The sequence below is a fragment of the Protomyctophum bolini genome (assembly GCF_963924005.1).
Source record: "Protomyctophum bolini genome assembly, chromosome: 8".
In the NCBI taxonomy this organism is placed as follows: domain Eukaryota; kingdom Metazoa; phylum Chordata; class Actinopteri; order Myctophiformes; family Myctophidae; genus Protomyctophum; species Protomyctophum bolini.
In genome coordinates, this window is record NC_137869.1 from 35,625,057 (window position 1) to 35,652,017 (window position 26,961).

Below are 26,961 nucleotides of genomic sequence, written 5' to 3' on the forward strand. Positions count from 1 at the left end.
CTTACAACACGACCACCCCTCCAGAACACAGTGTACAGTAGGCACACATCCTCATCATCACCAACTCATTATTAGCACACGTGGTGACGGGGCAGTGTGGGAATGTGGTCAGTCTGCAACGCTTTGCTGCGCTGCTGGCAATGAAAAGCATCCTGAGAGCCCAGGCAGACACGCACACGCACACACGCACACACACACACACACACACACACACACACACACACACACAGCCTCGCCTATACGGGAAAGGAGGAAAAGTTACAACTCATGGACTGACAGTTGAGTTTCGTCAAAACATCAACCAGTGTTGCCATGCCTCAGCTAAGCTTGCAATGGGATCTAAAAATAAAAGAACAAACATGAGCGTGCATGCCAAGAAAGTTGTTGATTTCAGCAGAAATTAAGGTAAGATATTGATTTTCAATTTTGTATTTCATTTGGCAATATGGGACACGACACTGTGAATGCAGTAAATGTGAATGCAGTAAATGTGATTGCAGTAAATGTGATTCACATTTTCACATTATATTGTGGAGGCTGAAATTATTGAAAGTGCTTGATAATAATTTATATTAATAGACCATATCGTGCGATACATATTTGAGCTTTTCAGTGTGACCTTTTGGCATGAAAGTAAGTTCCCATGGTGATGCTCTTCTATCATGGTGTGATTGAGGAAAGAGAATATATTACTGAATACTCTGCAGAAGAAGTGGTTGTGTAAGAGGTGTAGCCAATCTCTGTTGAGGCTGAAGGTGACATGACCATAATGTGAGTAAGGGAGCAGGCATGTGTACACATAGAAATCGAAGGGGGGCTTCAGCCCCTGCCCTTTTAAAAACAACTGCCCTCTCCAGGTGCATGAATGCAGCATATACTATAACAAATGGCCTCCTCTCCTTTCCATGACATGCCCGAGAATTGCTTTTTTCTGAACTCTCCTGATCTTGAACGCAGCATTTTACGGTGAAAGACTTTGTTTACAAATCCATGTCATCGCAGCATCTCCAACGAGTGCGGGGTCGCGCACGGAAAATAGCAGATCTACAAGCTCTCAACGCGGCGCAGTGCGACGCGCTGAGTGGCCTATTACGGAATTTCAGCCACTGACTGCAAAAATTGCGGATACAAGCTCACAACGTGTCACGCTGCGACCCGTTGAGAGCTTGTAGATCCGATATTTGAGTCCATTGCCTCTGCAACACTCTCTGCAGGTCCCTGTAAGAGAGGCGTATTCCTACCAGTACACAGATAAGCACAACTGATGGGAACATCAGTTAAGAACTTCACAACATGTTCTCCTCAATGGCTAAATCTTCTTATTGCTGGGGTGGTGGACAGTAACTAAGTATATTTACTCACGTGCTGTACTTAAGTGCATGTACTTTTACTTTACTTGATTATGAAAATCTTTCTATACTTTTACATCTCAGAAGCAAATGTTGTATATTACATACTAGTTACTTTTCCGCTTTTGATTATCATTACGTTATCATTACGTTTATCATTATGATATTGCTACTTTTACTTAAGTAAAGAATATTAGTATTTCTTTCACCACCACTGCTTATTACTGTCGTCTGCTGCTATCCTATACTTTTCTTTCCTTTCCTCCTCTGCCCTCTCTCTCTCTCTCTCTCATTACCTCCTCCTCTTCTCCAGCCTTCCCTTCTTATCTCATTTCCTTTTCTGTCCATCAACACCTTTTGTGGGCCAATCCTCTTCCTCTCTTTCTCCTTCTGTATTCGCACCCACCCACCCGCGTGGGAGTGAGTGTGTGTGTGTGTGTGGGTGTGTCAATTTGGATCAGCCCATGGGAGGGGCCACCAACTTAAATGATTGACACCTAATTCAAAGTCATTAACTCTCCTCACAGTAGGACCTACTTAATACTTAATTCTATGTGTGTTTGTTTCTGCCAAACAAACACAAAATATCTCTTTCTTGGTCTGTCTGTCTGTCTGTCTGTCTGTCACACGCGCACACACACACACACACGCACACACACGTACACAAATACACACACACAGGGAAGGTGTGAAGTTAGTTATATATAAATTATTCCATAAATCAGTAGTTGTTGACTGACACTGACAGAGCATTCATTCATTCATGATCTCTGTGTCCTCAAGAGAACTCTACTGCAGGCAGCTGTGTGCCATATCGCCTCATCGTTGCTGCTGACACCAGAAACCTGACCGGAACGTTGTTCTTCATTAATTACAATTATTGTGTCTGCAGTGAAGACAGTGTAGTGTGCAGGACCTGCCTGGAAAGCAGACGAATCTGCCACAGAAAAAAAAAAGAAAAAAGAAGCTCCCTGGGGAGATTGGGTCTGGCACTCCAGACTCAGTTTGAATTACATTTCGCTGCCCCCCCATGCCATAAATCACTCAATAAACGCATCATCTGATGTACACCACCCACATTTGCGTCACACAATGTGAGGGACATCTAAACGGCAAACGCAGAGCCAAAAGTGATTTCACTTCCACCATAAGCGCGTCACAGATGGCTGCTACACAATGCTACACTGTTTGTTGCATGGACAGGATTTTCGTTCACGATTTATTTTTATTTTATTGCATAACGTTTTTCGCCTATTTATGTATATCATGAACGCAACATCCAATCATACCCAAATTAGAATCACACGTTGAAGGACCTCTATGCCCCAGCCCACAAAAAGTTGTCGTACAAACTCTATTTCCCCACGACTGACTCAGCCCTGGGTAGACAACCAGGCCTGGCGGAGATCGGCACACTTTTCTAGTTTAATTTATACAACAACAGTGCCCGTTGGGCGGTGATCAGGTGTGATCAATATCGTCTAATAAAGGGCGAGATTGTGCATCATTTTGATGTACTAAACACATTGTGATGTCAGAACAGACCAGCTCCATATATGGAGATCTAGGTGTGATCAGTGAACGTTGGGGGGTGATCAGGTGTGATCAATTGGTTAATAAAGGGCGAGGTCATGCATCATTGTGATGTCAAAACATCAGGTCAGCTCCATATATGAAGATCTAGGGGTGAGCTGGATTAGGGCCCTAGCTGTCCAGAGCCTGGGCAGAGGCTTTTGTGCTGGTTCTGGACAACTGTCGATCCGACGGCCTTGACACCGGGCACTGCACTCCCTGTGGTGGTGTGGAACGTGTGTGTCACATTTGAAGTCGGTAGGGCGAACGGTTCTCGAGTTACGTGGATTACACAGACGTACAGCCTGCCATCGGACCAGAGATTTATTAGCTCCTTTATAGCTACTAAATTAAAGACCCACTTTTATAGGAAAGCCTTTTTAAACCCATAAACAATGTAATTTTACTCTGCCTTGCTGTAAATTGATTGTTATGTAACACTGTTGTTTTTATATTGTTAAGCACTATATAAATAAAGTGTATTAGTACGTACACACAGAGATATATTAGGATTTATACATTTATATTCACTGAGCAACGTTTACTTGGCCATGCAGCTAATGAGACTGCAACTAGCCTGGCCCAGCCAGCGTGCGTTCTGGTCTAGAGGGGCGGGCGCGCTTGGAGCAAGCGCTGGAGAATATTGGTTCACCGATCAGAGCCAATACTTATTATTAATAATGCTGTATTACTTTAGCTTCATATTTGAAGCCAAGTTAGAGGCCATTGACTTCTAAATATACCTGACAAAACTATCTGCAACTCTCCTCTGCCGGGTCAGGTGGACAACTGTTGGACACGGACACACACACACACACACACACACACACACACACACACACACAGTATACCCCACAGACACATGCACACATGCCACCGAAATAACTTTCCAGAACGAGATCAATGACATCATGCCCAGACAGACTGGTGTGTGCGTGTGTGCGTGCGTGTGTGTAATGTATATGCGAGTGCTCTAACCCGGTCATAGCAGCCAACACCTGTGCTGTCAGCACGCATTTTCACCTGACGGTCGGTCAAGCCTTCCAGGAAAGCTGTGAAGCATTATGCATCAGACTGACACAGGTGGCTCACTGTTACATGTCCCTTAACTCACATCACACAAACCTTGTTTATGAGCGCGCACGAGCGTGTGTGTGTGTGTGTGTGCTCGCTGTGGAATGAAGAGAACAGAATTCCTTGCAACGCACACCGCTCCCTATGGTAACACATACACATTACACAGACTTACATACAGCATGCAGTACATACACACATGCTTACACAGCATGCAGTCTGCAAGTGTTTACTGTAGGCTACGTACAGCACAAGATCATTGAGGACCATTATGTACACTCATCATAACACACAAAGGATTTAGTGGTGTACAATATAATATATTGGAGAAATTGGAGAAATTTCTCCAACTTTTTTGGCTTCAGTACCCCCTTTTCCTGAGTACAGAAACCTCATAACTCATTTAAATCCTGAAAAGTAGCCATTTTCACATATGCACCCGATGCTATGAATGAACGAAAATAACCCAGCTTTTTAAGAATATATTGAAGAGTATAACATTACAAACAAGGAGTGAAAGACTTGAAATTAGACCATCCTGGGCAAATTTACTTCCATGTTTTTTCCATTTTCCACTTTCTCTCACGTAGGGGAGAACGGGTTAAGATGAACCACTTTTTGCTTAAGTTGTCCTGGAAGCAAGGCAAAATGAGATGGCAGTAAAATCTAATGATCTACCCATATTTCAGGATGTCTTCTATCAATTGAAATGATCAGTAAGCATCTATGACAAAGGGCCATGAAAATATTACCTTTTAAAAAAAAGTTGTCATGTGGCTCAACTTGCCCCAGGTAAGGGGTAAGTTGATCCAAGTCTATTTTCCACTTCTCTCACGTAGCCTACCCCCTGTAATACCTCAGTGTATCCCCCGTTTGAGAACCACTGCAGTATGTGACCAAACACATTTCAGACCACGGCACAGTAGTGCAGCCATTCAACGTTGTGGCACGTGCATAACAACACTGACACTGGCGCGCCTAACAGCGGTTATTTGCACAAGTCGCAGCCGTTGCAGTTTGCGCATGATTGTCCGTATACATTTGGCATTGTGTGCTAGCAGCTAGCCGACGGTGGCCTGACACTCAGCCTGGACTTTCATTTCTTTTCACTTCATACTGAAAGCCCTTCCCACAGTTTCTGGGTTAGGGTTCCGTGATTGATTCACACAGAGTCAGACCAATCAAAATAGTAGCAAAGCAGATGACGTTGTTGGCAATGTGGCTAACCCGGTTGATGCTAACCAAACAAACACGGTCAACGAGCACTATAGCATGTAAACAAACACGATAAAATATGTCGGGTGTTAAAAACCTGTCGTTTCTGTAAAGAAACTATTAATCATAGGGCGATTTAATAGCCAGAGCAGTACTGTAACGTTTAGCACCCTGAGCTGGAATCGAACCCCCATCTCCAACTCTTATCTCAACCGTCTGGGCACCTAGGCTGCTGAGCCAGCCTGACGGCGTGCCGCTGGTTCCACTCCTGATCCCGACGCCCTTTCAATAAAGGCAGAAAAAGTCAAAAAGATATCTTAAAAAAAGAGAGCTAGCTCCCTTGGAGGAGCAAGTTACGGCCGGGACTTTTGCAGGTGTCGTTACACTATGCTCGCAAGTTACCTCAGTGGGGTCAGCCATGTTTGTTGTTTGACATCATCTAGCTGAAACAGCACTGATCGCGGTATCAGATTTTCAACCGAGGCTGCCATAGAGTCACCCGACCTGAATCACCCAGAAGACATTTTTGAAGGGGCGATTCAGGAGCTGGAGCCACCCAGAAGACATTTTTGAAGGGGCGATTCAGGGGCTGGAGCCAGGCTAAGCCAACGACGCTGTGGGAAAATATAGAACAATGTCCTTGTTGTCTCAACAACAGTACAAGACGTGATATCTATATTTTTAACAGCTATATAAACAGGGGTGAAATAAATAGCTGTGTTATAATGTGTGTGCGTGTGTGTGTGCATGTGTGTGCGTGCGTGCGTGCGTGTGTGCGTGCATGCGTGCACGCAAGCACGTGTGCGGCGTGCGCATGTGAGATTCTAAGATTGGACATGGAGATGAAATGTTCCACATGGACATCTGATAGGAGAGTTGTCATATAAAGGTTGATAAATGGCAGTGAGGGAAGCCCAGAGCTGCCGGCTTGTGGTCATAAGGTTGCTGGTTCAAATGTCCACACTGGCTCAGAATCTTCAATCTCCAAGCCGCTTCTTTTCACCTGACAGGGGGGAGTTTCCCCGGTTCGACGTAACGCGTGGAAGGAACACGTTATTCCAACCAGTTCCTTTCCCCTCCATCAGGTGCCCCGGCTGGCCAGGGGGAGGCAGTTTAGAGACCAGGATTACTGCATGTTTTGTGTGGGGGTACCTATAGTACCTACCCTATAGGAGACACGGGGAGAACATGAAAAAGTAAACTAATAGTTGACCAGGGTCGGTTCGAGTCCGGTATGGAGTCGGTCGGACCCACGGTACTTCCAGAACCACCACAAAAGGCTCTGCTCAGGCTCTGCCAGGGCCTAATCAATTGATTGCCATGGCAACCAGTCCACTTTTCACAGTCAGTCAGTTTGCCCTCTTCAGACAGAGGCAGACAGGCTTGTACAACAGAGATCTCCATCTGGGACACGGACAGACAGTTAAAACGGGTGCTATGACAAGTTGACAACAGGTATTATTAGGTTCCAAAGTTGCATCGTTCTCAAGTAGGCCGGTGGCCGACGGGCACATACAGGTCTAGTAATAATAATGTGAGTAGCCTACGTTTTCCACTACGGACAAACAGGACAGAAGTCACTGACACAAATGATGTTCAGAGAATTCTGAGTGACAGGACAGGGGGACGTTCTGGTCATCATGCTATGATATGCAACCATTATAAGTGTGTGTGTGTATGTGTATGTGTATGTGCATGTGTGTGTGTGTGTGTGTGTGTGTGTGTGTGTGTCTCACGTTACCATTACCTTCAGAAATCACGATGCAAATGTATCCTTTTTCCTGTCCCTCTTCTCAACACATTGTTATTCTAGCTCTCTCAATTAAGTTCAATTAACTTTATTGGCATGACGTACACATTGCACACATTGCCAAAGCATAGATCTGAGCATACCGCGCACACACACACACACACACACACACACACACACACACACACACACACACACACACACACACACACACACACACACACACACACACACACACACACACACACACACACACACACACACACACACAGCCCCTCTCCCTCTCCTTTAGCCTCTCTCAACACCTACCAACAACCCACCCACCTCCCATATACACGCCGTCACACAGCAATGCCAACAGATGCTTGTGTGGCTGACGTATGCCTAGCGTTCAGTGGCAGACAGAAACCAGTGGCTACCACCAGGGCTACACCAGAGACCTCAGCGGAGCCTAGAGGTGACCTATGAAGCAGTCGCACAAGATTAATGCTTTATATTTTTGCTTCGCTGCAAACTTGTGCCTTGATTGGTATTTGGAGAATGGCTGCAATATTTTTCAGTGATTTATTTATTGGCTACCAAGAGAAGCAAAAGAACCACGTTTTATCTCTATAAAGGCAATCCAGCTGCTCCCTGGAACTAAAACAGCGACCTAACAATGTGAATAAAATGAAAGATTAGTGATTTATTTCTTTCCATTCAGAAAGCAGTGACACTTATTAAAAAGTATTTGAGAGAGAGACAGAGAGATACGGAGAGAGAGAGAGAGAGAGAGAGAGAGAGAGAGAGAGAGAGAGTGAGAGTGAGAGGGGGGGAAGGGAGAGAGAGAGAGAGAGAGAGAGAGAGAGAGAGAGTGAGAGTGAGAGGGGGGGGGAGGGAGAGAGAGAGAGAGAGAGAGAGAGAGAGAGAGTGAGAGGGGAGGGAGAGAGAGAGAGAGATGCCCATGGGTGGAGGTGGAGTAAACGTTCTAGGGCCATGCTAGAGGACAACTGCTCTGACAGTCTGACCATCGATACATGTCCAACACCACCATCAGTGATCAGGTAAGCTATATACTTCCTCATTGGTGTGCTGTGAGAATACGAGACGCATACGAAAATTAAATGCTTGAAGATCCATTCCATTCAATGTCGATGAAAAGCTGCGCACAAGCCATTTGTGCATCGTAATTTCACATATTCCAGTTGTATAGATGATGAAGGATGGGGAACAAAGTTATTGATAGTATACTATTACTACAGTATGTACAGAATGAAGACTGCAAAGTGCAAACCTCTACAGTATGTAGTGTGGTGATGGTCTGTATAGAGGCGTATATTTTCTGTTCAGTTTTCAAAATATATTCCCTTTAAAAGCTGTGAGCACAAATAATCTGACGCACGTGGTATCCGTTGTAACACTTTAGTGAAGTAAAGGCAAAAATACAAGTGATACAAAAAAGTCTTAGTAAGGTTACATGGTCTGTGGTAACTTGAGTGGTTAACTGTGGTAGAAATAATATGTGCTCTCTCTACTGCAACTTCACAGCTTCTGACAAGCTCAAACAGGAGGACAGGAGGGTAACTTAGACATCAAAGAAAAGGAGCACCAATCACAAGCATTCAATCAAGACTGACCAATCTAAGCAAGGCAGTAAAAAGAGTTCTCTGCTGCACTAATTAAGTGATCACACTGTTGCATAGAAAGGCAATCAACATCAAAGCAATTAAGGTCATCATGACATGACCTCATAAAGTGGCTCTTACAGTCTGTCTCCTTTGGCCGAATGGAAATAGTGATCTTATAATCTATACAAAACTACACAGATCGATGATCAACTATAGCCTGTGATACGACTTTGAGCCCCCGCTGCTGCACATCACCACAATCTGGCGTAGTCGGCAGGACGGGGATCCTTGCGTGAGGGACATGAGGGACGTTGTGTGCGGTAGGCCCGTGGTGTGAAGTGTGAAGCGCGAGAACACCCTCTAAAGACAGGGGGGGGATGGGGGGAGACTGGGGTTCAATCCCCGCCCCTGCACATCACTACACACGCATATAGCCAATAGACCCTTCACCTCTGCTAGTGGCTCCACTAGGCATAGTGAGCGTGTCCTCAATGTGCACAATACACTGACTTTGACCTAAATGTCTAAATGTAACCACTTTCGTCATAACTAAGTGATTCGTCATAACTAAGCAATATGTCCCGGTCTTCGGTAAAAGAAGTCTCTGGATCAACGGCCAACAACGAAAACGATATGTACGATGTGTACAAATGTTCATGCATACAGTATGTGTAACAGAGTGGCTCACAACCTCAACCTGATGGACTAAAAGTCTAATATCTCCCCAGAGTCATAGGGAATTCCCTATGGCTTAGTGGTTGGCTTTCCACGATCGTTCTGTCTGTCTGTCTGTCTGTCTGTCTGTCTGTCTGTCTGTTGGGCAGTTTAGGGGTGGCAAATGGCACCGGGTGACACTAGTAGTGACACCCTCAGGTGTAAATGTCAAGCTTTTCACACAAGATATACCTCATAATCTATTAGGTGCAGGATGAACCCTATATTAAGATAAGCTTTAGCCCCTTTCCTCTCAGTGGTTCACTGGTTGCCAAAGGTTTAGCTCAAAGACCCACAAGAGAGATTAGACGAAAATAGCAGATCTACATACAAGCTTACAACATGTCTTCACTATTTTCTAAATATTCAAACAACTTTCATTGAATTCCCATAGTAGCCATGAGACAACATCACTGATCGACTATCTTTGTGCAGTTAAAGATGGGGTGCCAGAATCTTGTCTATTGAGGTGACAATACTTCATTAGACCGCCTGTGTGCAATTTCTGTATCTATGGTTGAAACCTTGAGAGTGAAAAGTGCCAATCAAAAAAGTGCCCCTCTGGGCACAGGTCTCCAAGGAAGGTCAGGTTGTGGCCTCTGGTGGCACTATAAAAGGCCAATACGTGAAAAGGGTGCCATTTGTTATATGCCTTTGATGGCAATTGGATGATTTAATGCATTTTGTTCCAAAAATGTGTTTTGCAAAACTCCACCTGTTGGTGGCGCTATAACAGGCCAACGTGAAAAGGGTGGGATATATTCCGGAGCCTAGGAAAGTGCATGAAAGATTTCACGTAAATTGCACGCTGCGTTCATGATTTGAGGCTTTTTGTTCAAAACGGGCCAGTCCTGCAAAATTTGAAAGCCAATGTTCGGCCTCCTGGTGGCGCTATAACAGGCCGTTTTTTGGGGCAGAGGTTCATCGTTGGCATCTAGGGAGTGTGTAGGCTATGCAATGTTTGGCATGGATCGGGCCAACGGTACCGGAACCTGGAGATTATATTATAGATTATAGGTAACAGACGGAAAAACACTGCAAAACATACTCTCCCCACAATGACGTTCCAAAATCACACCCTCCCGCTCATTATCATACCACAACAGCAGGTGTGGGCTTGGCTAATACAAACGCACGTGTAGCAACCATTTTTTACAGTCTATGGTAGCAACGTAGCAACAGAGGAAAGAGGGGGGGGGGGATTGTGGAGAAAAAGTAAACACAGAGAGAGAGCAAGCAGCAAAACAATCCATGAGACTCACCACTACTGCAGTGGATGGTTGAAAGATCAGTAGTTTCCATATTGTTCACATTGGTAAAAAGATTAATATTGAGCAATCCTAAAACGTAATCCATATTCATTCAGCAAAGATTTCCCCTAGCAGCACAAACAAGTAACCAGGCCTAGTTATCAGACTTACTGTAGCATCTCTTCAAAATAAGACTCACTGGTATAAGAGGTTACAGGTTTTCAAGTTCATAGTTCATACTGGCAAGTTCCTTAATTTCTTAAAGAAGAAAAAACGAAACTAACTTTTGATGCGTATGCACGGTCCCAGCATATGACGTCAGGGTATAACTGGTATAATTAGCTCTCAATGATGACGTAATAAAGATGTGGATTAAAGGACCCAATGCCAGAGTGTAATTGGTTTTCGATGGTGACGTAATGACGATATGTTTTAGTGTCGGGAGGATTAAAGGTCCTATGCTCCTATGTATACATGTATGTAATATGGCACCACTGCCGTATCAGGCAAAAGTAGTCATTACGTCATTTGCTGGGACGGTTCATACGCATCAAATATCGTCCTGGGCGAAACTAGCTCCATATATGGAGATCTAAGGGTGGCAGCGGGGGCAGTGTCTTCAGTGTACAGGGTTTGAATAGGTATGGCCAAATATGGAGCGTGTCTTGAGTGTACAGCTAGGGTTTGATGAGGTCAGATCAACATAATGCAATGTCAGGTCAGCTCCATATATGGAGATCTAAGGGTGGCAGCAGGGGAAGTGTCTTGAGTGTACAGGGTTTGATGAGGCCAGATGAGGTCAGTCAGATCAAAATATGGAATAAATTCTGCATTGGCCATATATGGGGCGTGTAATGAGGGGTGACGGACAGATGGACGGACGGACTTAGCAGGTTTAGCAGAGGTCTTCATAGTAAAACTCAGTAACTCTGAGAGTGTACAAATGTAACATTTATTTCCAACTAAAATATTATGTATTATCCTTTTCCAACGAACAACAAACAGCCTGAAATATGGTCTCTGTCCAACATCATTCCAGTGCCTAAAGCTGGGGACCCAAAGCCAGACATCTACCGAGGTATCAGCCTGACTGAAAAGTTTACAACCGAATGATACTAAACAGGATACGGCATGCAATCGACCCTCACCTGAGGGAGAACCAAAATGGCTTCAGAGAGGGGAGAACTAGCGTAGCACAGATCTTGGCACTAAGGAGAATGATTGAGGAGGTGAAGAAGGATAACTTGACTGCTGTACTCTGCTTCATCCACAAAAGTAATCATTAACATGGTGAAACACATCTTGATGACATCATCAAGATGTGTTTCACCATGTTAATGATTATTATTTCAGACCTCCAGTTCTAGGAAACACAGAATGGGGGGATTTTAATGAAAAATATTGAAAATGAGCCTTTATGGCCCAAGGTGTACCTCCCAACTTGCTCCAGGCAATAGAGACCATGTATGCATGCAGGAACAAGGGCCAAGGTGGTGACCCCAGAGGGCAACAGCAAGGAGTTTGATATCCGAGCGAGGGTAATGCAGCCAGGGGGACACCCTAGCCCCCTTCCTCTTCATCATAGTCCTGGACTATGCACTCAAGAAAGCCATCAGTGGACGAGAGCAGAATCTTGGCTTCACTCTAACACCAAGGAGGTCGAGACGACATCCCAAAGTAGTCCTGACAGACCTGGACTATGCGGATGACATCAGCCTGCTCTCCGACAACGTGGAACAAGCTCAGGAACTCCTGAACAGAGTGGAGTTGGAGTGTGCCAATGTTGGCCTTAGGCTAAATGCCAAGAAAACTGAGGTTATCACCTACAACATCTCACCGGAAAATCCACCTCTCACAACAACAGGAGGCAGCTGTGCTGAGCCTGAAGGAAGTCAAGGATTTCAAGTACCTGGGCTCATGGGTCAACTCAACCGAGCAAGATCTGAAAGTGAGGAAGGCACTTGCATGGAGGGCCCTGAATGGCATGACCAGTATATGGAACTCCAATCTCCCCCGTCAAATCAAACTCAGCTTCTTCTACGCAACAGTGGAGTCTGTTCTCTTATACGGCAGTGAATGCTGGACCCTGAAGCCAACCCTGCAGAAGTCCCTTGACGGGTGGCTACACCAGAATGCTACTTAACATCAGCAAGACTCTACATGTTATAACAAGACTCTGTATGAGGGATTACTAAGGGTGAGCTAGAAAATAGCAGCCAGGAGAATGAGACTAGCAAGACACTGCCAAAGGCACCAGCCAGGAGAATGAGACTAGCAGGACACTGCCAAAGGCACCAGGAGAATGAGACTAGCAGGACACTGCCAAAGGCACCAGCCAGCAAACTGGTGCTCTGGGAACCAACACACGGGCATCGATCACGAGGACATCCACGCTAACATAGCCTGGCTAATAACTAATAAGCCAGACTAATATCACACAACACAGGCAATCTTTTTTGCCAACGGCTGATTCAGTCTGGCTTATTAGCAGGAGTGCAAAGTACCAACAAACTGGCCAGATGTATGGAGATGTATGGATAACCGGGATGACTGGGAGCAACGATGGAGGGCTCGTCTGAGGACGACCTAGAGAGAAGCTTTGTTGTTGTAGATGTCTAGTGCGCTGCAGTGCCATGTAAAGATTTGATTGCTCTCAGAGCTAGGAGAGAGCTTGCTCTATGTGTGTGTGTGTGTGTGTGTGTGTGTGTGTGTGTGTGTGTGTGTGTGTGTGTGTGTGTGTGTGTGTGTGTGTGTGTGTGTGTGTGTGTGTGTGCGTGCGTGCGTGCGTGCACCATGTTTTTATCATTCTCTACAATACATAACTACCAAGATAAATGTTACCTTCTTCTCCAAAAAGCCATCCTCCCTTATTACCCTTAATCATGCTTCCATACACTCTTCAACCTCCACACACCACATGCTCTTCAGGATCTATAATCAAGCATTTATTCCAGCAGATGTTGCTGGATGTTGACCACATAAAGTTTTGGTTTGATCTAAAAAGGCAATTTTCGCTATCATTGACAAAATGTCCAGGAGATAGATAGCCTGTTATCAAGCCTTCTACAGAACAGAAAAGAATGTGACAAAATGTGCCCAAAAGTGTCTGTGACTCTGTGTGCATATTAATCATTAAAGGGAGGAAGACTGTGCTTGACTCTCTCATGAGCTTTCTTAAGAAATTACCAAACGTGTGCAACAAAAACAAGCAATTCAAGCCAAGAACACACAAACATGCCCAGATGATGGACATACTTCCTTAGCAACCTCTTCCAACTGCTACTTAAATACACACAAATAGTATCAGCACCTGCCCTTCAACCACACCGCCTTCTTCCCCTGGCAACACAAAATTATACCCTCCAAATTGCACTCAGGCAGGTCCCTAAAAACTCCCCTACACCCACCCAAGCTTTCTCTATAGCAAGGATTATATGCATCTGCTACCCATTCAAGCCTTTTGGTAAAAAGAGTAAAAGTGAGCAAAACGTGAACGTTGAGAGATTCTGACCTCTCATAAAGGCCTGCAAGCTGCCTCTAACCTCTATCAATCAATTTTATTTGTCTAGACTCAGGGTCCATTAAAAAACAAAACATAAAACACTATACATTATATCCACCGATGAATCGGTCAATATCGGTATTGACAAAAAACAACTGACATTAACCGATGGCAGTAGCCGATATTTCTGTTGTGATAAGCATACATTTTGCGTTGGCTATGTCGGTGTGTTGGTTATCTGCAGTCTACCACGATGTAGATTCTGAACATGTATTTCTTGTATTGAAGATGCATTTGTTTCCGTGGCACAAAAGGGGGAAAATAAAAACAACAAAAACAAACATAATATCGGTATCAGTATCGGCTAAATTGTTATTTTAAGTGTCGGTATTTCCATATCAGTGCATCCACAACGGACGACAACGGAAACAAGCCTAGCCGCTTTCTTGTGTCTGTATCCTTTTGAATACATTTTCAATAAAGTTTTCAATCAATCAATGAATCCCTAAAAACATCAGTCAGTCTCATTCAGCGGTATATCTCCCACATAATAAATTATTTGAGCAGATACGGGATAGATAGTTACAGGAGCTATTGGACAGGCGATACTGTATGGCGGCTAGATAACTGTAGTTTAATGTCTGCTATACAGTACATGCCGGTAATCTTGTCGTACAGTTGCCCTGACCTTCACCATGTCACCTTTGACGTGCAGAGCATGTCTTCCATTGAACCAGGAGGTCTTAAACTGTAAAGGAATGTCTGGCATGTTTCTGTACGTCGTGGTGTGATGTCTGAGTGCATATATGTGTAGCATAGCTGCGCATGCAGTATGTACATGTGGCCATATAACATGTCAGCGCTGCATGCCACCACACCTTTGTTCCTTGTGTTACAACGATATCACACCTCCCATGCAGGCAGCACGTCGTGTGAGACACACACATGCACGCATACAAACATACATACACATATCATGCGAGCGCGCGCGCGCACACACACACACACAGACACCTTATTGATGGCTGCTGAAAGTTCCCGGTTCACTTTGGGCTGTAAACCATCCCGAGGCATGCTAGTCCTGCTCAGTGGTGACACATGTGTTCACCACAACGGCCAACTGGGATCATCTTTTATGTCAGCCACCACCACTTTAGCAAAACAGACATTTATAGCCTGATGACTTAGCATGTGTTGACTAACACGTGCTAAGTGAGCGTTATCAGTATTATTGTAAATTCATGGGTATTACAGTGATGCAGAATAAGGCTATAGGCATAGGGTATAGATGCAGGGTTTGAAAGATATTCTTAACTGTATATACTTTGTTGTATGACCAATAGTGAAGTCGATCACGCTGTCAGCTTGTAAATCGATCCGATTGCCTTTATTCACGGTATGTAAAAGATGTTTTAGAATTTGTACACATTTTAGATTTTTTTCCCCAAAAATATGGACGCCAGGGTTTACAGTATGTGGTTAAAAATACATTTTAAATTAAATTATTCAATTCTGATATTATCAAACATATACATCAACATGAGGAGGTGGTTCCCCCCCAGAGGCAAAAACAAGATGGAAGATTTCATGTTTTGCTTTTGTTTTACCAAATAGGTTCCCAGAATTTAATTGAGTTTGACCAAAAGCAGGGATAAAACAGCCACTGCATGGTGTTGAGACAACTCAAAGTTTAGTGCCAACTCAGCATCAGGTGATCGGTCACATGCACACGTCATCTGATTGGCTATTTAAACCAAGCTCTGCTTACTGGCCAGTGGTGGAAAAAGTAGGCTACTCAAATGTTTTACTTACTTAAAGTATCTTAAGTAAAAGTATCAATACTGCAGTACAAGATGTACCTTGAGTTCACTCGTGAACTCAGTGAATCTGCAATGAATGAAAGTGAGTCTGCCATAATGTGGCAGCCATGTCTGTGAACCTTTTGAGGGGCGCTAGCAGACACATGCAGCTTTGTGTGTCTGCATGTGTGAACCACATTTATTTGTGATTTTTGATGATTTGTGATGATTTGATTGGCTGAGCACAGAATGTGTTGATATGGTGATAAGAGCGCCCCTCACTTCACACAAGTGTGATTTCTTTCCTTTTTTGAGGGGCTCCTATGCACTGCTTTGTGTGTTTGTGTTGTGTGTTTGTAGCACGGAATTTGATGATTTGATTGGCTGAGCACAGAATGTATGTATGTATATATATATTTAAGATATACAGGTATTTTTTTCTGCCTTTAATACTTGCGCAAGCAGAGCGCGCAAGTACTAGTTTCGCCCTGACTACTTGTGCCTGATACGGCAGTGGTGTCCCAGCAAATAGCCAATCAGATGACGTGTGCGCAAAGTAACCACAGTATACCGCTAATCAACTTACAAATGACATATACATATACATAGAGACATTTCCCGACACTATTGACTTATACGTCACCATCGAAAGCCGTCGCTTTTACCATACTTAACAATACTAATTTTTTACCTCCAAAAACTAGGTACGTAGCAAATAGCTAAACCTAATAATTCAATATTTCAAACGTTCTTACACAGAGAAGCTGAGATTTGACAGTTTGTAGTGGTCGACAGTACAGTGCACTCTGCTTGTGCACTAGTAGGCCATTTAAGGCCTACTAGTGTGCAACAAGCAAGTAGGCACTCGACAGAGTTTGATATAGTTTACACTGCAGTAAACTGACAGGAAATGGGGGTAGAGAGATGGGGTAGAGATGCAGCAAAGGTCGTCGGGATGGGGAGTCGAACCCGCAGATTCACAGCCTATATATACTGTAGGTGCCCGGACAGCCGCCTTTATTGATAGATTGATAGTAGACTCACAGGAAATGGGGAGAGAGATGAGGGGGAAGACACGCGGCAAAGGCCGTCGGGATCGGGAGTCGAACCCGCGGCACGCCGTCAGGCTAACTCAGCAGCCTAGGTGCCCAGACGGTTGAGCCAACCGCCCGGGCCACGAGTGTGATTTTTGAGGGGTAATTATAGTGGCTTAGTAGCAGTGCTGGCATTCTTCATTGCTTCAATGAACCAATTTAGAGTCTGGATTGTGAGCCACATGCTCATGGCACATAAATTGTAGTGTATCTGGTGAGAGAAGATACTGTATATATTTAACCACATCTTCCCTTCAAGTATACCGACCAATATACTGTAATTATAGGTCAGACCGACAGAAGTAAGACATCAAAGGCTGTGATGATTAGCCTTTATTTTTCCCCGGGTGAGGGGAGTGATAAAGGGACAGAGAGACAGCGAGAGAGTGATATCCGATAACCCTTCGGGTTAGTAACAGATATAATCCCAAGGGCTGAATAACTAGTGCAAGTAAAACTGTCACATGCTGAACTGTCACCATGAACGACTTCACTGTGAACTCAGCATGTCAAACATGGCTGGCATGGCAGCTGTGTTTGAATGAATGCCATTTTCTCCTTGTCTTTGTGGGTAAACTTATGGGTATATAATAGGCTACTATATACACAGTATTAAGTAACCAGTAAGACGCCCTAAAGGGCGAGATTCACATGCACGCATCCGCCTGGGTGATGGCAGACTGCTGGGCAAGCGCTGGCGCTTTGGCATGGGGGGTCAGATCAACATATATGGAATGAATTATGTACTGGCCATATATGGAGCGTGTCTTGAGTGTACAGGGTTTGATGAACATATGGAATGTCAGAACAGGTCAGCTGCATATATGGATATCTAAGGGTGGCAGTGGGGGCTGTGTCTTGAGTGTACAGGGTTTGATGAGGTCTGGCCATATGGAATGTCAGAACAGGTCGGCCAGGAGATCTAAGGGTGGCAGTTTTTTACTAAAACACAAAGAAATCTGCCTAACGATGATGTCACTGGTGGACGGGTTTCTGAACTGCCCACAGCTCTCCTATGAGACACAGACCGAGTAGACCCCCCCCCTACCCTCCCCCGTAAAAGTAAAAGTAGAGAGTAAAAACAGAGAGAAGGGCTGGAGTGGTGGCCGTGGTTTGCTCTTCACCATGGCTCGTGATGTCATGCTGTAGTTCGGTGGTCACCCCACCACCGAAAATCCAGACTATGTATGAGCCTTTAAGGTCACAACAAAAACGTCATGACAGATATTTGTGACATAAAACAAAGGCTATAGTCTCAATTGCTGATGGGGATTGGCAAACCGCCACATTCATGTCAATGACATATTGTGCTATGACTGAAAATGGTCACTTTAATCTGCTTTGGATTCAGCAGCTGATGCAAAACTTATTTCAGTTAGTGAATTATTGTTGGGCCAAGATATAGACATAGAGGCTATGCGCATGACATCATCCTACATGCAAGTTATGTGGGAACGCCTACTGAGTGGCAAAAAAACTACTTTCTGGCCTTGACAGCCGAGCCCATACATCTAAAGAGAAATCAGATTGTATTACACAACGTTAAACTCACCAACATTGCAGCTGTACAGATTCTCATTCTATCTGCAGTTTTGGTTTCTTAAAAATAGACATATTAAAATTAGTTACTTTCGGTCTAGAAATTCCATGCGGGTGATTATTTTTCCAAGTTTTCAGAGTTGGTCGGAAGTGCTTGTTTTCAATAACGCTGCGTCCTGCTGCCTCCTGCATTGTGTGCAAGTTAGAAACAGGTGGTACGCAGGACCGCTGAGTGATTTCCAACAAGCGCTTCCAAACTCCAACATGCTGCTCAATGTGTTCAGGGGGGCGTGTCCTGGTGGAAAAGCCAGAAGAGATAGTGTTCAAATTGTCTCTCAACTATCTTTCAAATTTGACAAATTTATATAGTGCTTTTATCCAATGCGCTTTACATAGATTGTGCATTATCACATACACACATACACATTCACACACAGATGGCGGAGGAAACCATGCATGTATGGGAGCAGATGTTCCCAACCACTGGTACAAGTAGCACTGGTGGATACTTCAGCCCCCCCTGGTGGTACACAGATGAGTCTGATTGGTTCAGAAACATACAGCCTTCCGTTTCAGGCGAGCATTCCGGTTACCGGTTTGCATTATGGACATTTCCATGGAATCAAACGTAATATGAAAATGGTTTTAAGGGCAGGTGTGCAACAAACAAACCGAAGAGGAAGGAAGAGGGAAAGGAATAGTAGAGTACAGACTAGAGTTAATCATTTGGAGGATCTGCTATCATCAGGAAGGTTTTTTTATGTCCAGTATCACTATGTCAGCAGCAGCATGGGGGCGGGGGTGAGATGGCATTCAGTGAGTTAACTGCTGTGCTGCCTCCGGCAATTGAATTTCCCTGGAATCTTTAAAGGTCTAATTACTATGAACACTTAAAGTGTGTACATTCTCTTGGCAGGTGGTTTCCTCAGCCCAGTGTGACCCCTTCTGGCAGCAACGGAGGACTACAATACCAGCCCAGTGTGAGCACTTCTGGCAGCAGCAGTGGACTACAATACCCACAACAATCCTCTGAGAGCATGTTTCTATGGTCAGGAGGCAAGGCAACACAGGGAGGAAGTGAGCGGAGGTACATTCTTATCAACTTAAGCTTTCACTTACAATAGGAATTGACTAAAGCCATCTGCAAACCTGACTGAGCTTCAGATCCTGTTTACAAATCCTCCTGTGGTACACATTACTTAACCATTAACCTTGCACACTTAAAGCTGACAGAGCGGGAACAGTGCAGTTGGGAACAGATCAGACAAATAATTTAGTCCTAAATCTGCTCCACAGAGGATGGACCCTATACTGACTTTGCTGACCCCCAATAGGCCACAATTTTCACTTGGAAACAAACCACTTCAGTCTGGTTGGGTGTAAGTAGCAATGAAATGATCACTTTTCATTGCCAAAGAACAGTTCACTCTGTACAACTAGTCCAATTAAGGGCTTAAGGTCACAGGGCACACTGCTGTGTTTTTCGGATTTTTAGTAGCGTTTTTCCGTCTGGTTTCCGGATCAAGGGTACACGGATCAAGGGATTGTCACTAGTTCAAGTTGTAACTAAGCTAATAATCATATCAAGATGAAGCATGGTCTTTTGCACTCTTAATCAGAATGTCCAGAGTGCACTAGCTCTGATGCTCTGAATAAACCATTAGGAATTCTGATCGTGATCTGAATTTAGGAGCAGGGTATTTTGGTGACAGCGTGCACTCTGTCACCTGGAGTGTCAATTTATGAACGTTACCCTTACCCTGGCCTACACTCAATATTGCCTTGAACAAATGTGTTCTTTGAAAAACATATCCTCTTTAGGGGTGATGTGTAAACACAAAAAATGCCATACCCTCCCTCTCAGATTACTCATTAGTCATTTATTTATTTCAGATTTTTTCATATACCCAAGTGTCTTTATTTCTTTTTCAGCTTGTAGATCGGCTATTTTCAGCAAGTGTAAAATCTGTCATTACAACAGCATCAAGGCCCGCCAAAATACATTTTAGTCGACTGAATCAACTGTAGATTTAGTCGACTAAGATCGCATGACATTTAGTCGACTAAAACTAGCCTAACGCTAAGACATTCCAGATGACTAAAATATGACTAAAAAGTTTCAGGCCCAAAGACTATGACTAAACTAAAATAGAAATGTGCTGCCATAAACAACCCTGCTTGTAACAGAGTAGTTCCACATTATTGCAGTATTGATACGACGCCCCTGTCTGTGGTACAATGTGCTACATACACTCTCGTCTCAGGTCCATCTACCAGAAGATTCGTGAGTATGAGGTGCTGGACAAGAGGAAGACTGTGACCGCTCTGAGGGCAGGAGAGGACAGAGCCATACTACTAGGCCTCAGCATGGTGCTCATCTCTGTCATGATGTACTTTGTACTGGGAATCACCATCCTACGGTCATACTCTGACAGGTATAAGCCCAAGTTATCCTTAAAGATGGAGTGCCGTGATTTTTGTATTTATGTGTTCATGAGGTGACGGTACTTCATTAGACCCCTTGGTGTGGTTGTTGTGTGCAATGGTGTATTCCCTTTGTATTTAGGGTTTCTTCCTGGAGGCTGAAACCTTGACAGTCAAACGTGCCGATGAAGAAACAGTGATATGGTGACATCACAATATCATCCTCTCCCCTAACGGTTAGGTGCTCCGGACAAGTGACTTTTGTGCCCGGACAAGTGAATGGGAAATTTACTTGTGCCTCAAGTTAATGTCAAGAAGAAGAAGGCAACTTGTTTGTCAAAACGTTGGTAACAATAAAGGGATTTTTGGCATCGGGACTACGAGCTGTGCAACCTCTCCTTTCTATTTTAAAGTTTGTCTCCCGTGGCCAGCACCTCCCTACTCTTGGTGTGCGCTCCTACCATTTTGTTTAATTTGGTGTATAAGCAGACCCAATCTTCTCTCCGTGCACTAGTGTGTGGACAGAGGAGACCAGCTGCACGGTTCTGAACTCCACCATCGTGTGGGACGTGAACTGCTCGTACAGCTGTGGTGCCGAGTGCTGGAAGAGCTCTCGCTACCCGTGTCTTCAGGTATACGTTAGCCTGAACTCCTCGGGCAAGGTGGTCCGTCTGTCACACAACGAGGAAACACAAGACATCAGCATGGAGGTACAGTATATACCGTATTTTTCAGATTGTATCCTTGCACGTACACGGCACTATATAATTATTATTAAAACGATATTGGTTCTTCTGAGTGCATATCTCTGCCCAGAGGCATACTTTTTTAATAATAAAAAAATACTTTTGAAATATATATTTTTAAATGTAGTAAAAGAAAATGGGATTTTTACTCGAGTCCCATATAAATTGGTCCGTGACCCACAATTTGGGAAACAGTGCTGTGTAGATTACTGTAAGTCCCTCGATCTGTCAGTCTAGGCCTAGGCCCTAGGGCATCATGTGATGGTTTGGGGTTCTGTGTGTGTATAAAGGGCATGTGCTATATGGGGGGAGGATACAGTATTAAGCGTTGTTATCACAACATCATTACGGTGCAACCAAAGTAGGCTGGCTATATGTAGACAAAGCTTAGGACAGTGAACGGATGGACGCATCTAAAAGTAACGTGGCATGTTGTCATCACTATAGGACAGACATGATGTTAATGTTATAGCCCAAAAGCCACAGTCCAGACATTCATAGATCATATTAGGGGTCTGCATGGACTAAACAAAAGCAGAAAATGTATGTTTTATACTTAACCCATTCTGACCTGAGATCAGATTCTACATCCTGACAGTTTTCTGAAAAAGCTATGTTTCTATGGCAGTCAAAAATAGCAGACCTGCAAGCTCGTAGCGCGCCACTCGGTGGCGCGCTATGAGCTGTAGAGCTTGTAGATCTGCTATTTTTAAATAGCTAAAGCATGACATAATGCCAACACCAAAAGGGGTTCCCGCCCAAACTAACTTAACCACTTTTCAAATGATCTGATTATAATTGGTCACTAATAAAATACCACAATTGTTTTCGGTCTCTGTCTCATAGGAGGGATGTGAGCAGTTCAGAAACCCGTCCACCAGTGACATCATCGTTAGACAGATTTTTTTTTAACAAGATTTAAAATAATATATATTTAGATTTGTATTATCATGAGAACGATGGCTTCCATTATCGGCGTCGCATTGAAACTTTTCAGTTATAGAAAGCCTGCAGTTTCTATTAGCTTGGATTCCCCATCGATGAAGTCACTGGTGGACAGGTTTCTGAACTGCCCACAGCCCTCCTATGAGACACAGACCGGGTAGAAAAAAGATTCACAAGATGTCAAATGTATAAAATATATAAACATCAAATGGCCGAAATGTACATAGGGCTGAAGTGTATGTTTTGTGATAATCAAAATCTACAAAGTAACTAAAGTTTTCAAATAATTGTAGCGGATTATAGTACAATATGTCTCTGAGATGTAGTAAGTAAAAGTACTGAAAATGTGAAATACTCCAATAAAGTAAATACCTCAAAATTGTACTCAAGTACGTACTATGTAAATGTATTTAGTAACTTTTTTACACCACTGTTTTGTTTATACCTCCACCTGGGCATGTCCGCATCAAGCTCAATTATTGTGGCACATGCCCAAATATGGAGTATATGCAGCCAGCTTGTGGAGTTCTGTGTCAGGCATGCCCAAATATGGAGTGTCAGAACGGAAGTCGGTGGGGCTAACGGTTCTCGAGTTACGTGGATTACACAGACATACATACAGACAGAGACTTGGTGCATTTATAGATATAGATATATCAACAAAGCCAGGGGGCGCCGCACGTACTGTACGCTACACAACTTTCTCCTCTTCTTGTCTCCCTCTCACAGTGCTTCTTCATCCCAAAGTGCCGTAAGGACTACGCAGCCACGCACGCCATGGTCCAGAACATATCCACGCGCCTCACAACACAACAAATAGTTCTGTGTTTCGCGGACCCAAGGGACCACGTGGAGAGCGCCATCTTGACGCAGATCTACGGCCAGGTCGCCGTCTTCCACTCCCTCTTCTGGCCCACCTGCACCTTGATCTGCGGAACCATCATCGTTGCCCTGGTGAAGCTGACCCAGTACCTGTCCATAATGTGCGAGCAGATGAAGCCCCTCAAGAGGTGAGGGGTCTCACGATGTCAGAGCGAAGCGTTGTCGTCGGAAAGACGAAGTGGCGACTTTCCGGTGCGGCTTTATTGTTCTGAGACGACGAGAAGGGAGGGAACGCACCCTTCATACTGGAATAATGAGACTCATCTCAATGACTTAAACTCCACGTCAAAGGACGACTTTTGACGACTTTCTTCCAATGGCGTTCTCTGCCAAGGACGACTTGGGCGCCTTTTTTGTTGAGTCGCAGTCCCACAGAAATGGATTTATCTCCAGTGTGTTTCATCAAGCCATGGTGTTTTCAAATGGCAATAACTCGGGAACGCAAGTTCCAAATGGAATTATTGTTTTCCGTGAACACAGCACATGTGAAACACAACAAAACGTGCCAAGACTGGAAAACTGCAGTTGATGTAGATGTTTAGATAAAGTACTAAACTGTCTAAGCGTGACATTTTTGGTCTTTTTTTCTGTGAATTGCACAATGATGAAAGAAGATGGAATATGCTTGAAAGATAAAATAGCCATTGGTAGGTAGTAAATGGTGCAAAGCTGGTTATACTTAAGATTGTTGTGTTAAACTTAAGTGACAATTCATACTCATGACAACATGACGTCACGCTGTGGTGGTAAGCGACTCACCGCTCACCCAAACACTTCTCTACTAACCACCGAAACGGTGGTCACCTTATCACCTAAATGAATATGCCTTAAGTATTATTGGGAGCACCTTACATACTGTACTTAGCCTACTATGTAATATAACATACTGTACAGGTATGAAAATACTGCCCGATCTCCCCCTTCAGGGTACTGTAAACTTATTCATGGTGAAATATGTCTATTGGTGAAACGGAAAGTTATTTCATCTTATTGCAACGTTCTGCCAACAGAACGTGAAAAAACTATAGCCGCAATAACAATCCCCCCGCCCCCCCCCTCACGCAAACACACACACACACACACACACACACACACACACACACACACACACACACACACACACACACACACACACACACACACACACACACACACACACACACACACACACACACACACACACACTCTCTAAATCTTACACAATCTCTCCCTTCATGCCATGCCCACCCTCTCAGATTACCCATTAGTCACTTCTTTCATCACATACGCAAGTGGCATCCCGGAACCAGAGTAATATAGTAAGAGAGTGGCGACACTAGCGTTGACTCCCATTGTAACAATGGAATGCGGAAGTGCTCATTCTATCTCGATGGGATAGTTCCAACCATAGGATCAATGTTTGGAACTATAGCCCATAGGCACCCGCTTTGTGGCGAGATGAAAGCAAAGATGTCACTATTCTCCTACTCTATACTCTGCCCAGACCTAACTCTGATATCATTACTACGTTCAGTTATTGGCCACGAACTTGTGTGCAGTGAGTTTGTTAAGTGTCCGCACGTGTGTGCGTATAGCAGAGTGCCTGAAGCCCAGTAGCTATATAATTATTATTTTTTGCGGCTTTCGCCTTTATTTTCTATAAAAAAAATAATAGAGGGACAGACAGTAGGCTGACAGGAGGAAATGGGGGAGAGAGATGGGGGAGTGACATGCAGTGAAGGCCGTCGGGATTATATAAATGGAATGATGGTGTGTAAACAAACAAAATAATTGAATTAACACGGATGATAGTGCTCAGTCAGTGTGCCAGTCTATGAAGCCATCTATGGAATGTTTCTAATCTGCAACAAGGACAACGCGGTCCATGTGTCAACTCTCTCTCTCAGCTAAGGGGGTCCTTGGCCCAGCGATAAATACATCCTCATAGTGCATCCCCTAGTGCAGTGGTTCCCAAAGAGGGGTCCAGGGACCCCCAGGGGTCCTTGAGGCAATGGGGGTCCCCAACTAAACGATTGTGTGGAACCAAATGGGCCCTTATGGGTCTGTAACTCTGGGTGTCCCAGAAATAGAAATACCATTAAATGGGGGTCCGTAGACTAATGCATGTCAAACTGAGGTACTTTCAATTATTTATTTTGAGAATCACTGCTACTGTAGAGCCATTAAAAATCTTCTCTTATGGTGGTCCCTGGCATATCTCTTCAAATGGGGGGTCAATTTGGGGGTCCTTGATATGAAAAAGTTTGGGAACCACTGCCCTATCTATAGTGCCAGGTGCAAGTCAACATCCTGGAAGATTATTGCCACCCATGAGCTGTTGGCTCATTTTACATTATTGGAACAATTAAACTTCAATTAGATATAATTTAACCTTTAAATGACTTGTGAGTTGTTATGGCAACTGAAAGAACACAGATAGCAATGGTTTATCTTTGTCCAACTTTAAACAAGACGGATGGTGGTATGAAATAGATATTGAAATAGATATTGCTGCTAGCAATGCGCGCGCGCGCACGCGCGGGCATGCACGCACGCACAAAAGCAAGCTGATGGACCATCATGATTGTTGTAGAATGGAGTAGATTGCATCCAGAGTCCAGCAGAGCAGTTAGAAGCTAAACACTCCAGGGTGTTTGTTGTCATTGACAAAGAATAGATGAGTCAGTTGGCTCATTCACAGTCACCACACGCACGCATTACATTGGTGAGACAAAAAAGGGGGGTAAAAAAGAATTGGCTACTCTAAAATAAAACCGCAGTTACAATCCCAGGGATGAAAGGTGACACAGCTTTCTGCAGTCTCACCTACTTGGACTAGTAACAGGAGTATTGATTGAAACCATTATAAAAACACACAATTCAATTTCAATTCAAAGGGCTTTATATTGGCATGAACAGAGCTTGTGGAACACTAATGTTCAAATGATCCGTTTATCTCTGTAATCAAAGTCTTCATTAACCACTTTCAACCTGGCATCCCTATTTTGGGAATGTCACTATCGGAACATTTTCAACAAACTCACAGCATGTACGTCGTGTTGCAACAAGACACACTTCACCAAAACAATGACGCTGCCTCGCCTTTCCTCGATGCCAACACATACAGAGGAATGCAGGTCAAGGAGATACGGGAGAAGACAAGCATCTCACAGTTATGGCAACTTTAATCCTCATTAGTGAAGTGTGATTGTGGTGTGCGTGCACGTGTGTGTGTGTGTGTGTGTGTGTGTGTGTGTGTGTGTGTGTGTGTGTGTGTGTGTGTGTGTGTGTGTGTGTGTGTGTGTGTGTGTGTGTGTGTGTGTGCACGTAGGCTATGTGTGCCAGTTTTGCCACATTGTGTGAGAGAAATAGGCAACCGGGTCTATGAAAACAAGATCAAAAGAAGCGACTAGGCAATTTGAAAATAGCCAATCTACAAGCTCACTCACGTCCAAAAAAATATTGAAAAAAGGTGACAAATGTGGAATATTTTTTTGAAACATTTTTACAGCACAAATCT

The 26,961-nt window shown here is 44.0% G+C and overlaps 1 protein-coding gene across 2 annotated transcripts; it reads left to right on the forward strand.

The window, feature by feature from the left end:
- The first annotated feature begins 283 nt into the window (after positions 1–283).
- Positions 284–24,510, forward strand: LOC308320602 (calcium-activated potassium channel subunit beta-2-like). Of its 2 annotated transcripts, none has more exons than XM_080771149.1 (5): positions 284–405; positions 19,382–19,552; positions 20,730–20,900; positions 21,404–21,599; positions 23,310–24,510. In XM_080771149.1, exons 2-5 carry the CDS (start codon positions 19,503–19,505, stop codon positions 23,592–23,594), a joined length of 702 nt encoding a protein of 233 aa, XP_080627275.1. In that variant the 5' UTR covers positions 284–405; positions 19,382–19,502; the 3' UTR covers positions 23,595–24,510. The 2 variants fall into 2 exon arrangements, with proteins under 2 accessions (XP_080627275.1, XP_080627274.1); XM_080771148.1 differs by lacking the exon at positions 284–405 and adding an exon at positions 7,876–8,003.
- The last annotated feature ends 2,451 nt before the right edge of the window (positions 24,511–26,961 follow it).

Excerpts from the sequence above, each read along its gene's own strand:
- LOC308320602 (XM_080771148.1), top strand. The coding sequence starts at position 7,936 with ATGCTAGAGGACAACTGCTCTGACAGTCTGACCATCGATACATGTCCA. Across the intron at positions 20,901-21,403 it reads CTACGGTCATACTCTGACAG|TGTGTGGACAGAGGAGACCA; the intron begins GTATAAGCCCAA and ends TCCGTGCACTAG. Across the intron at positions 21,600-23,309 it reads CACAAGACATCAGCATGGAG|TGCTTCTTCATCCCAAAGTG; the intron begins GTACAGTATATA and ends TCCCTCTCACAG.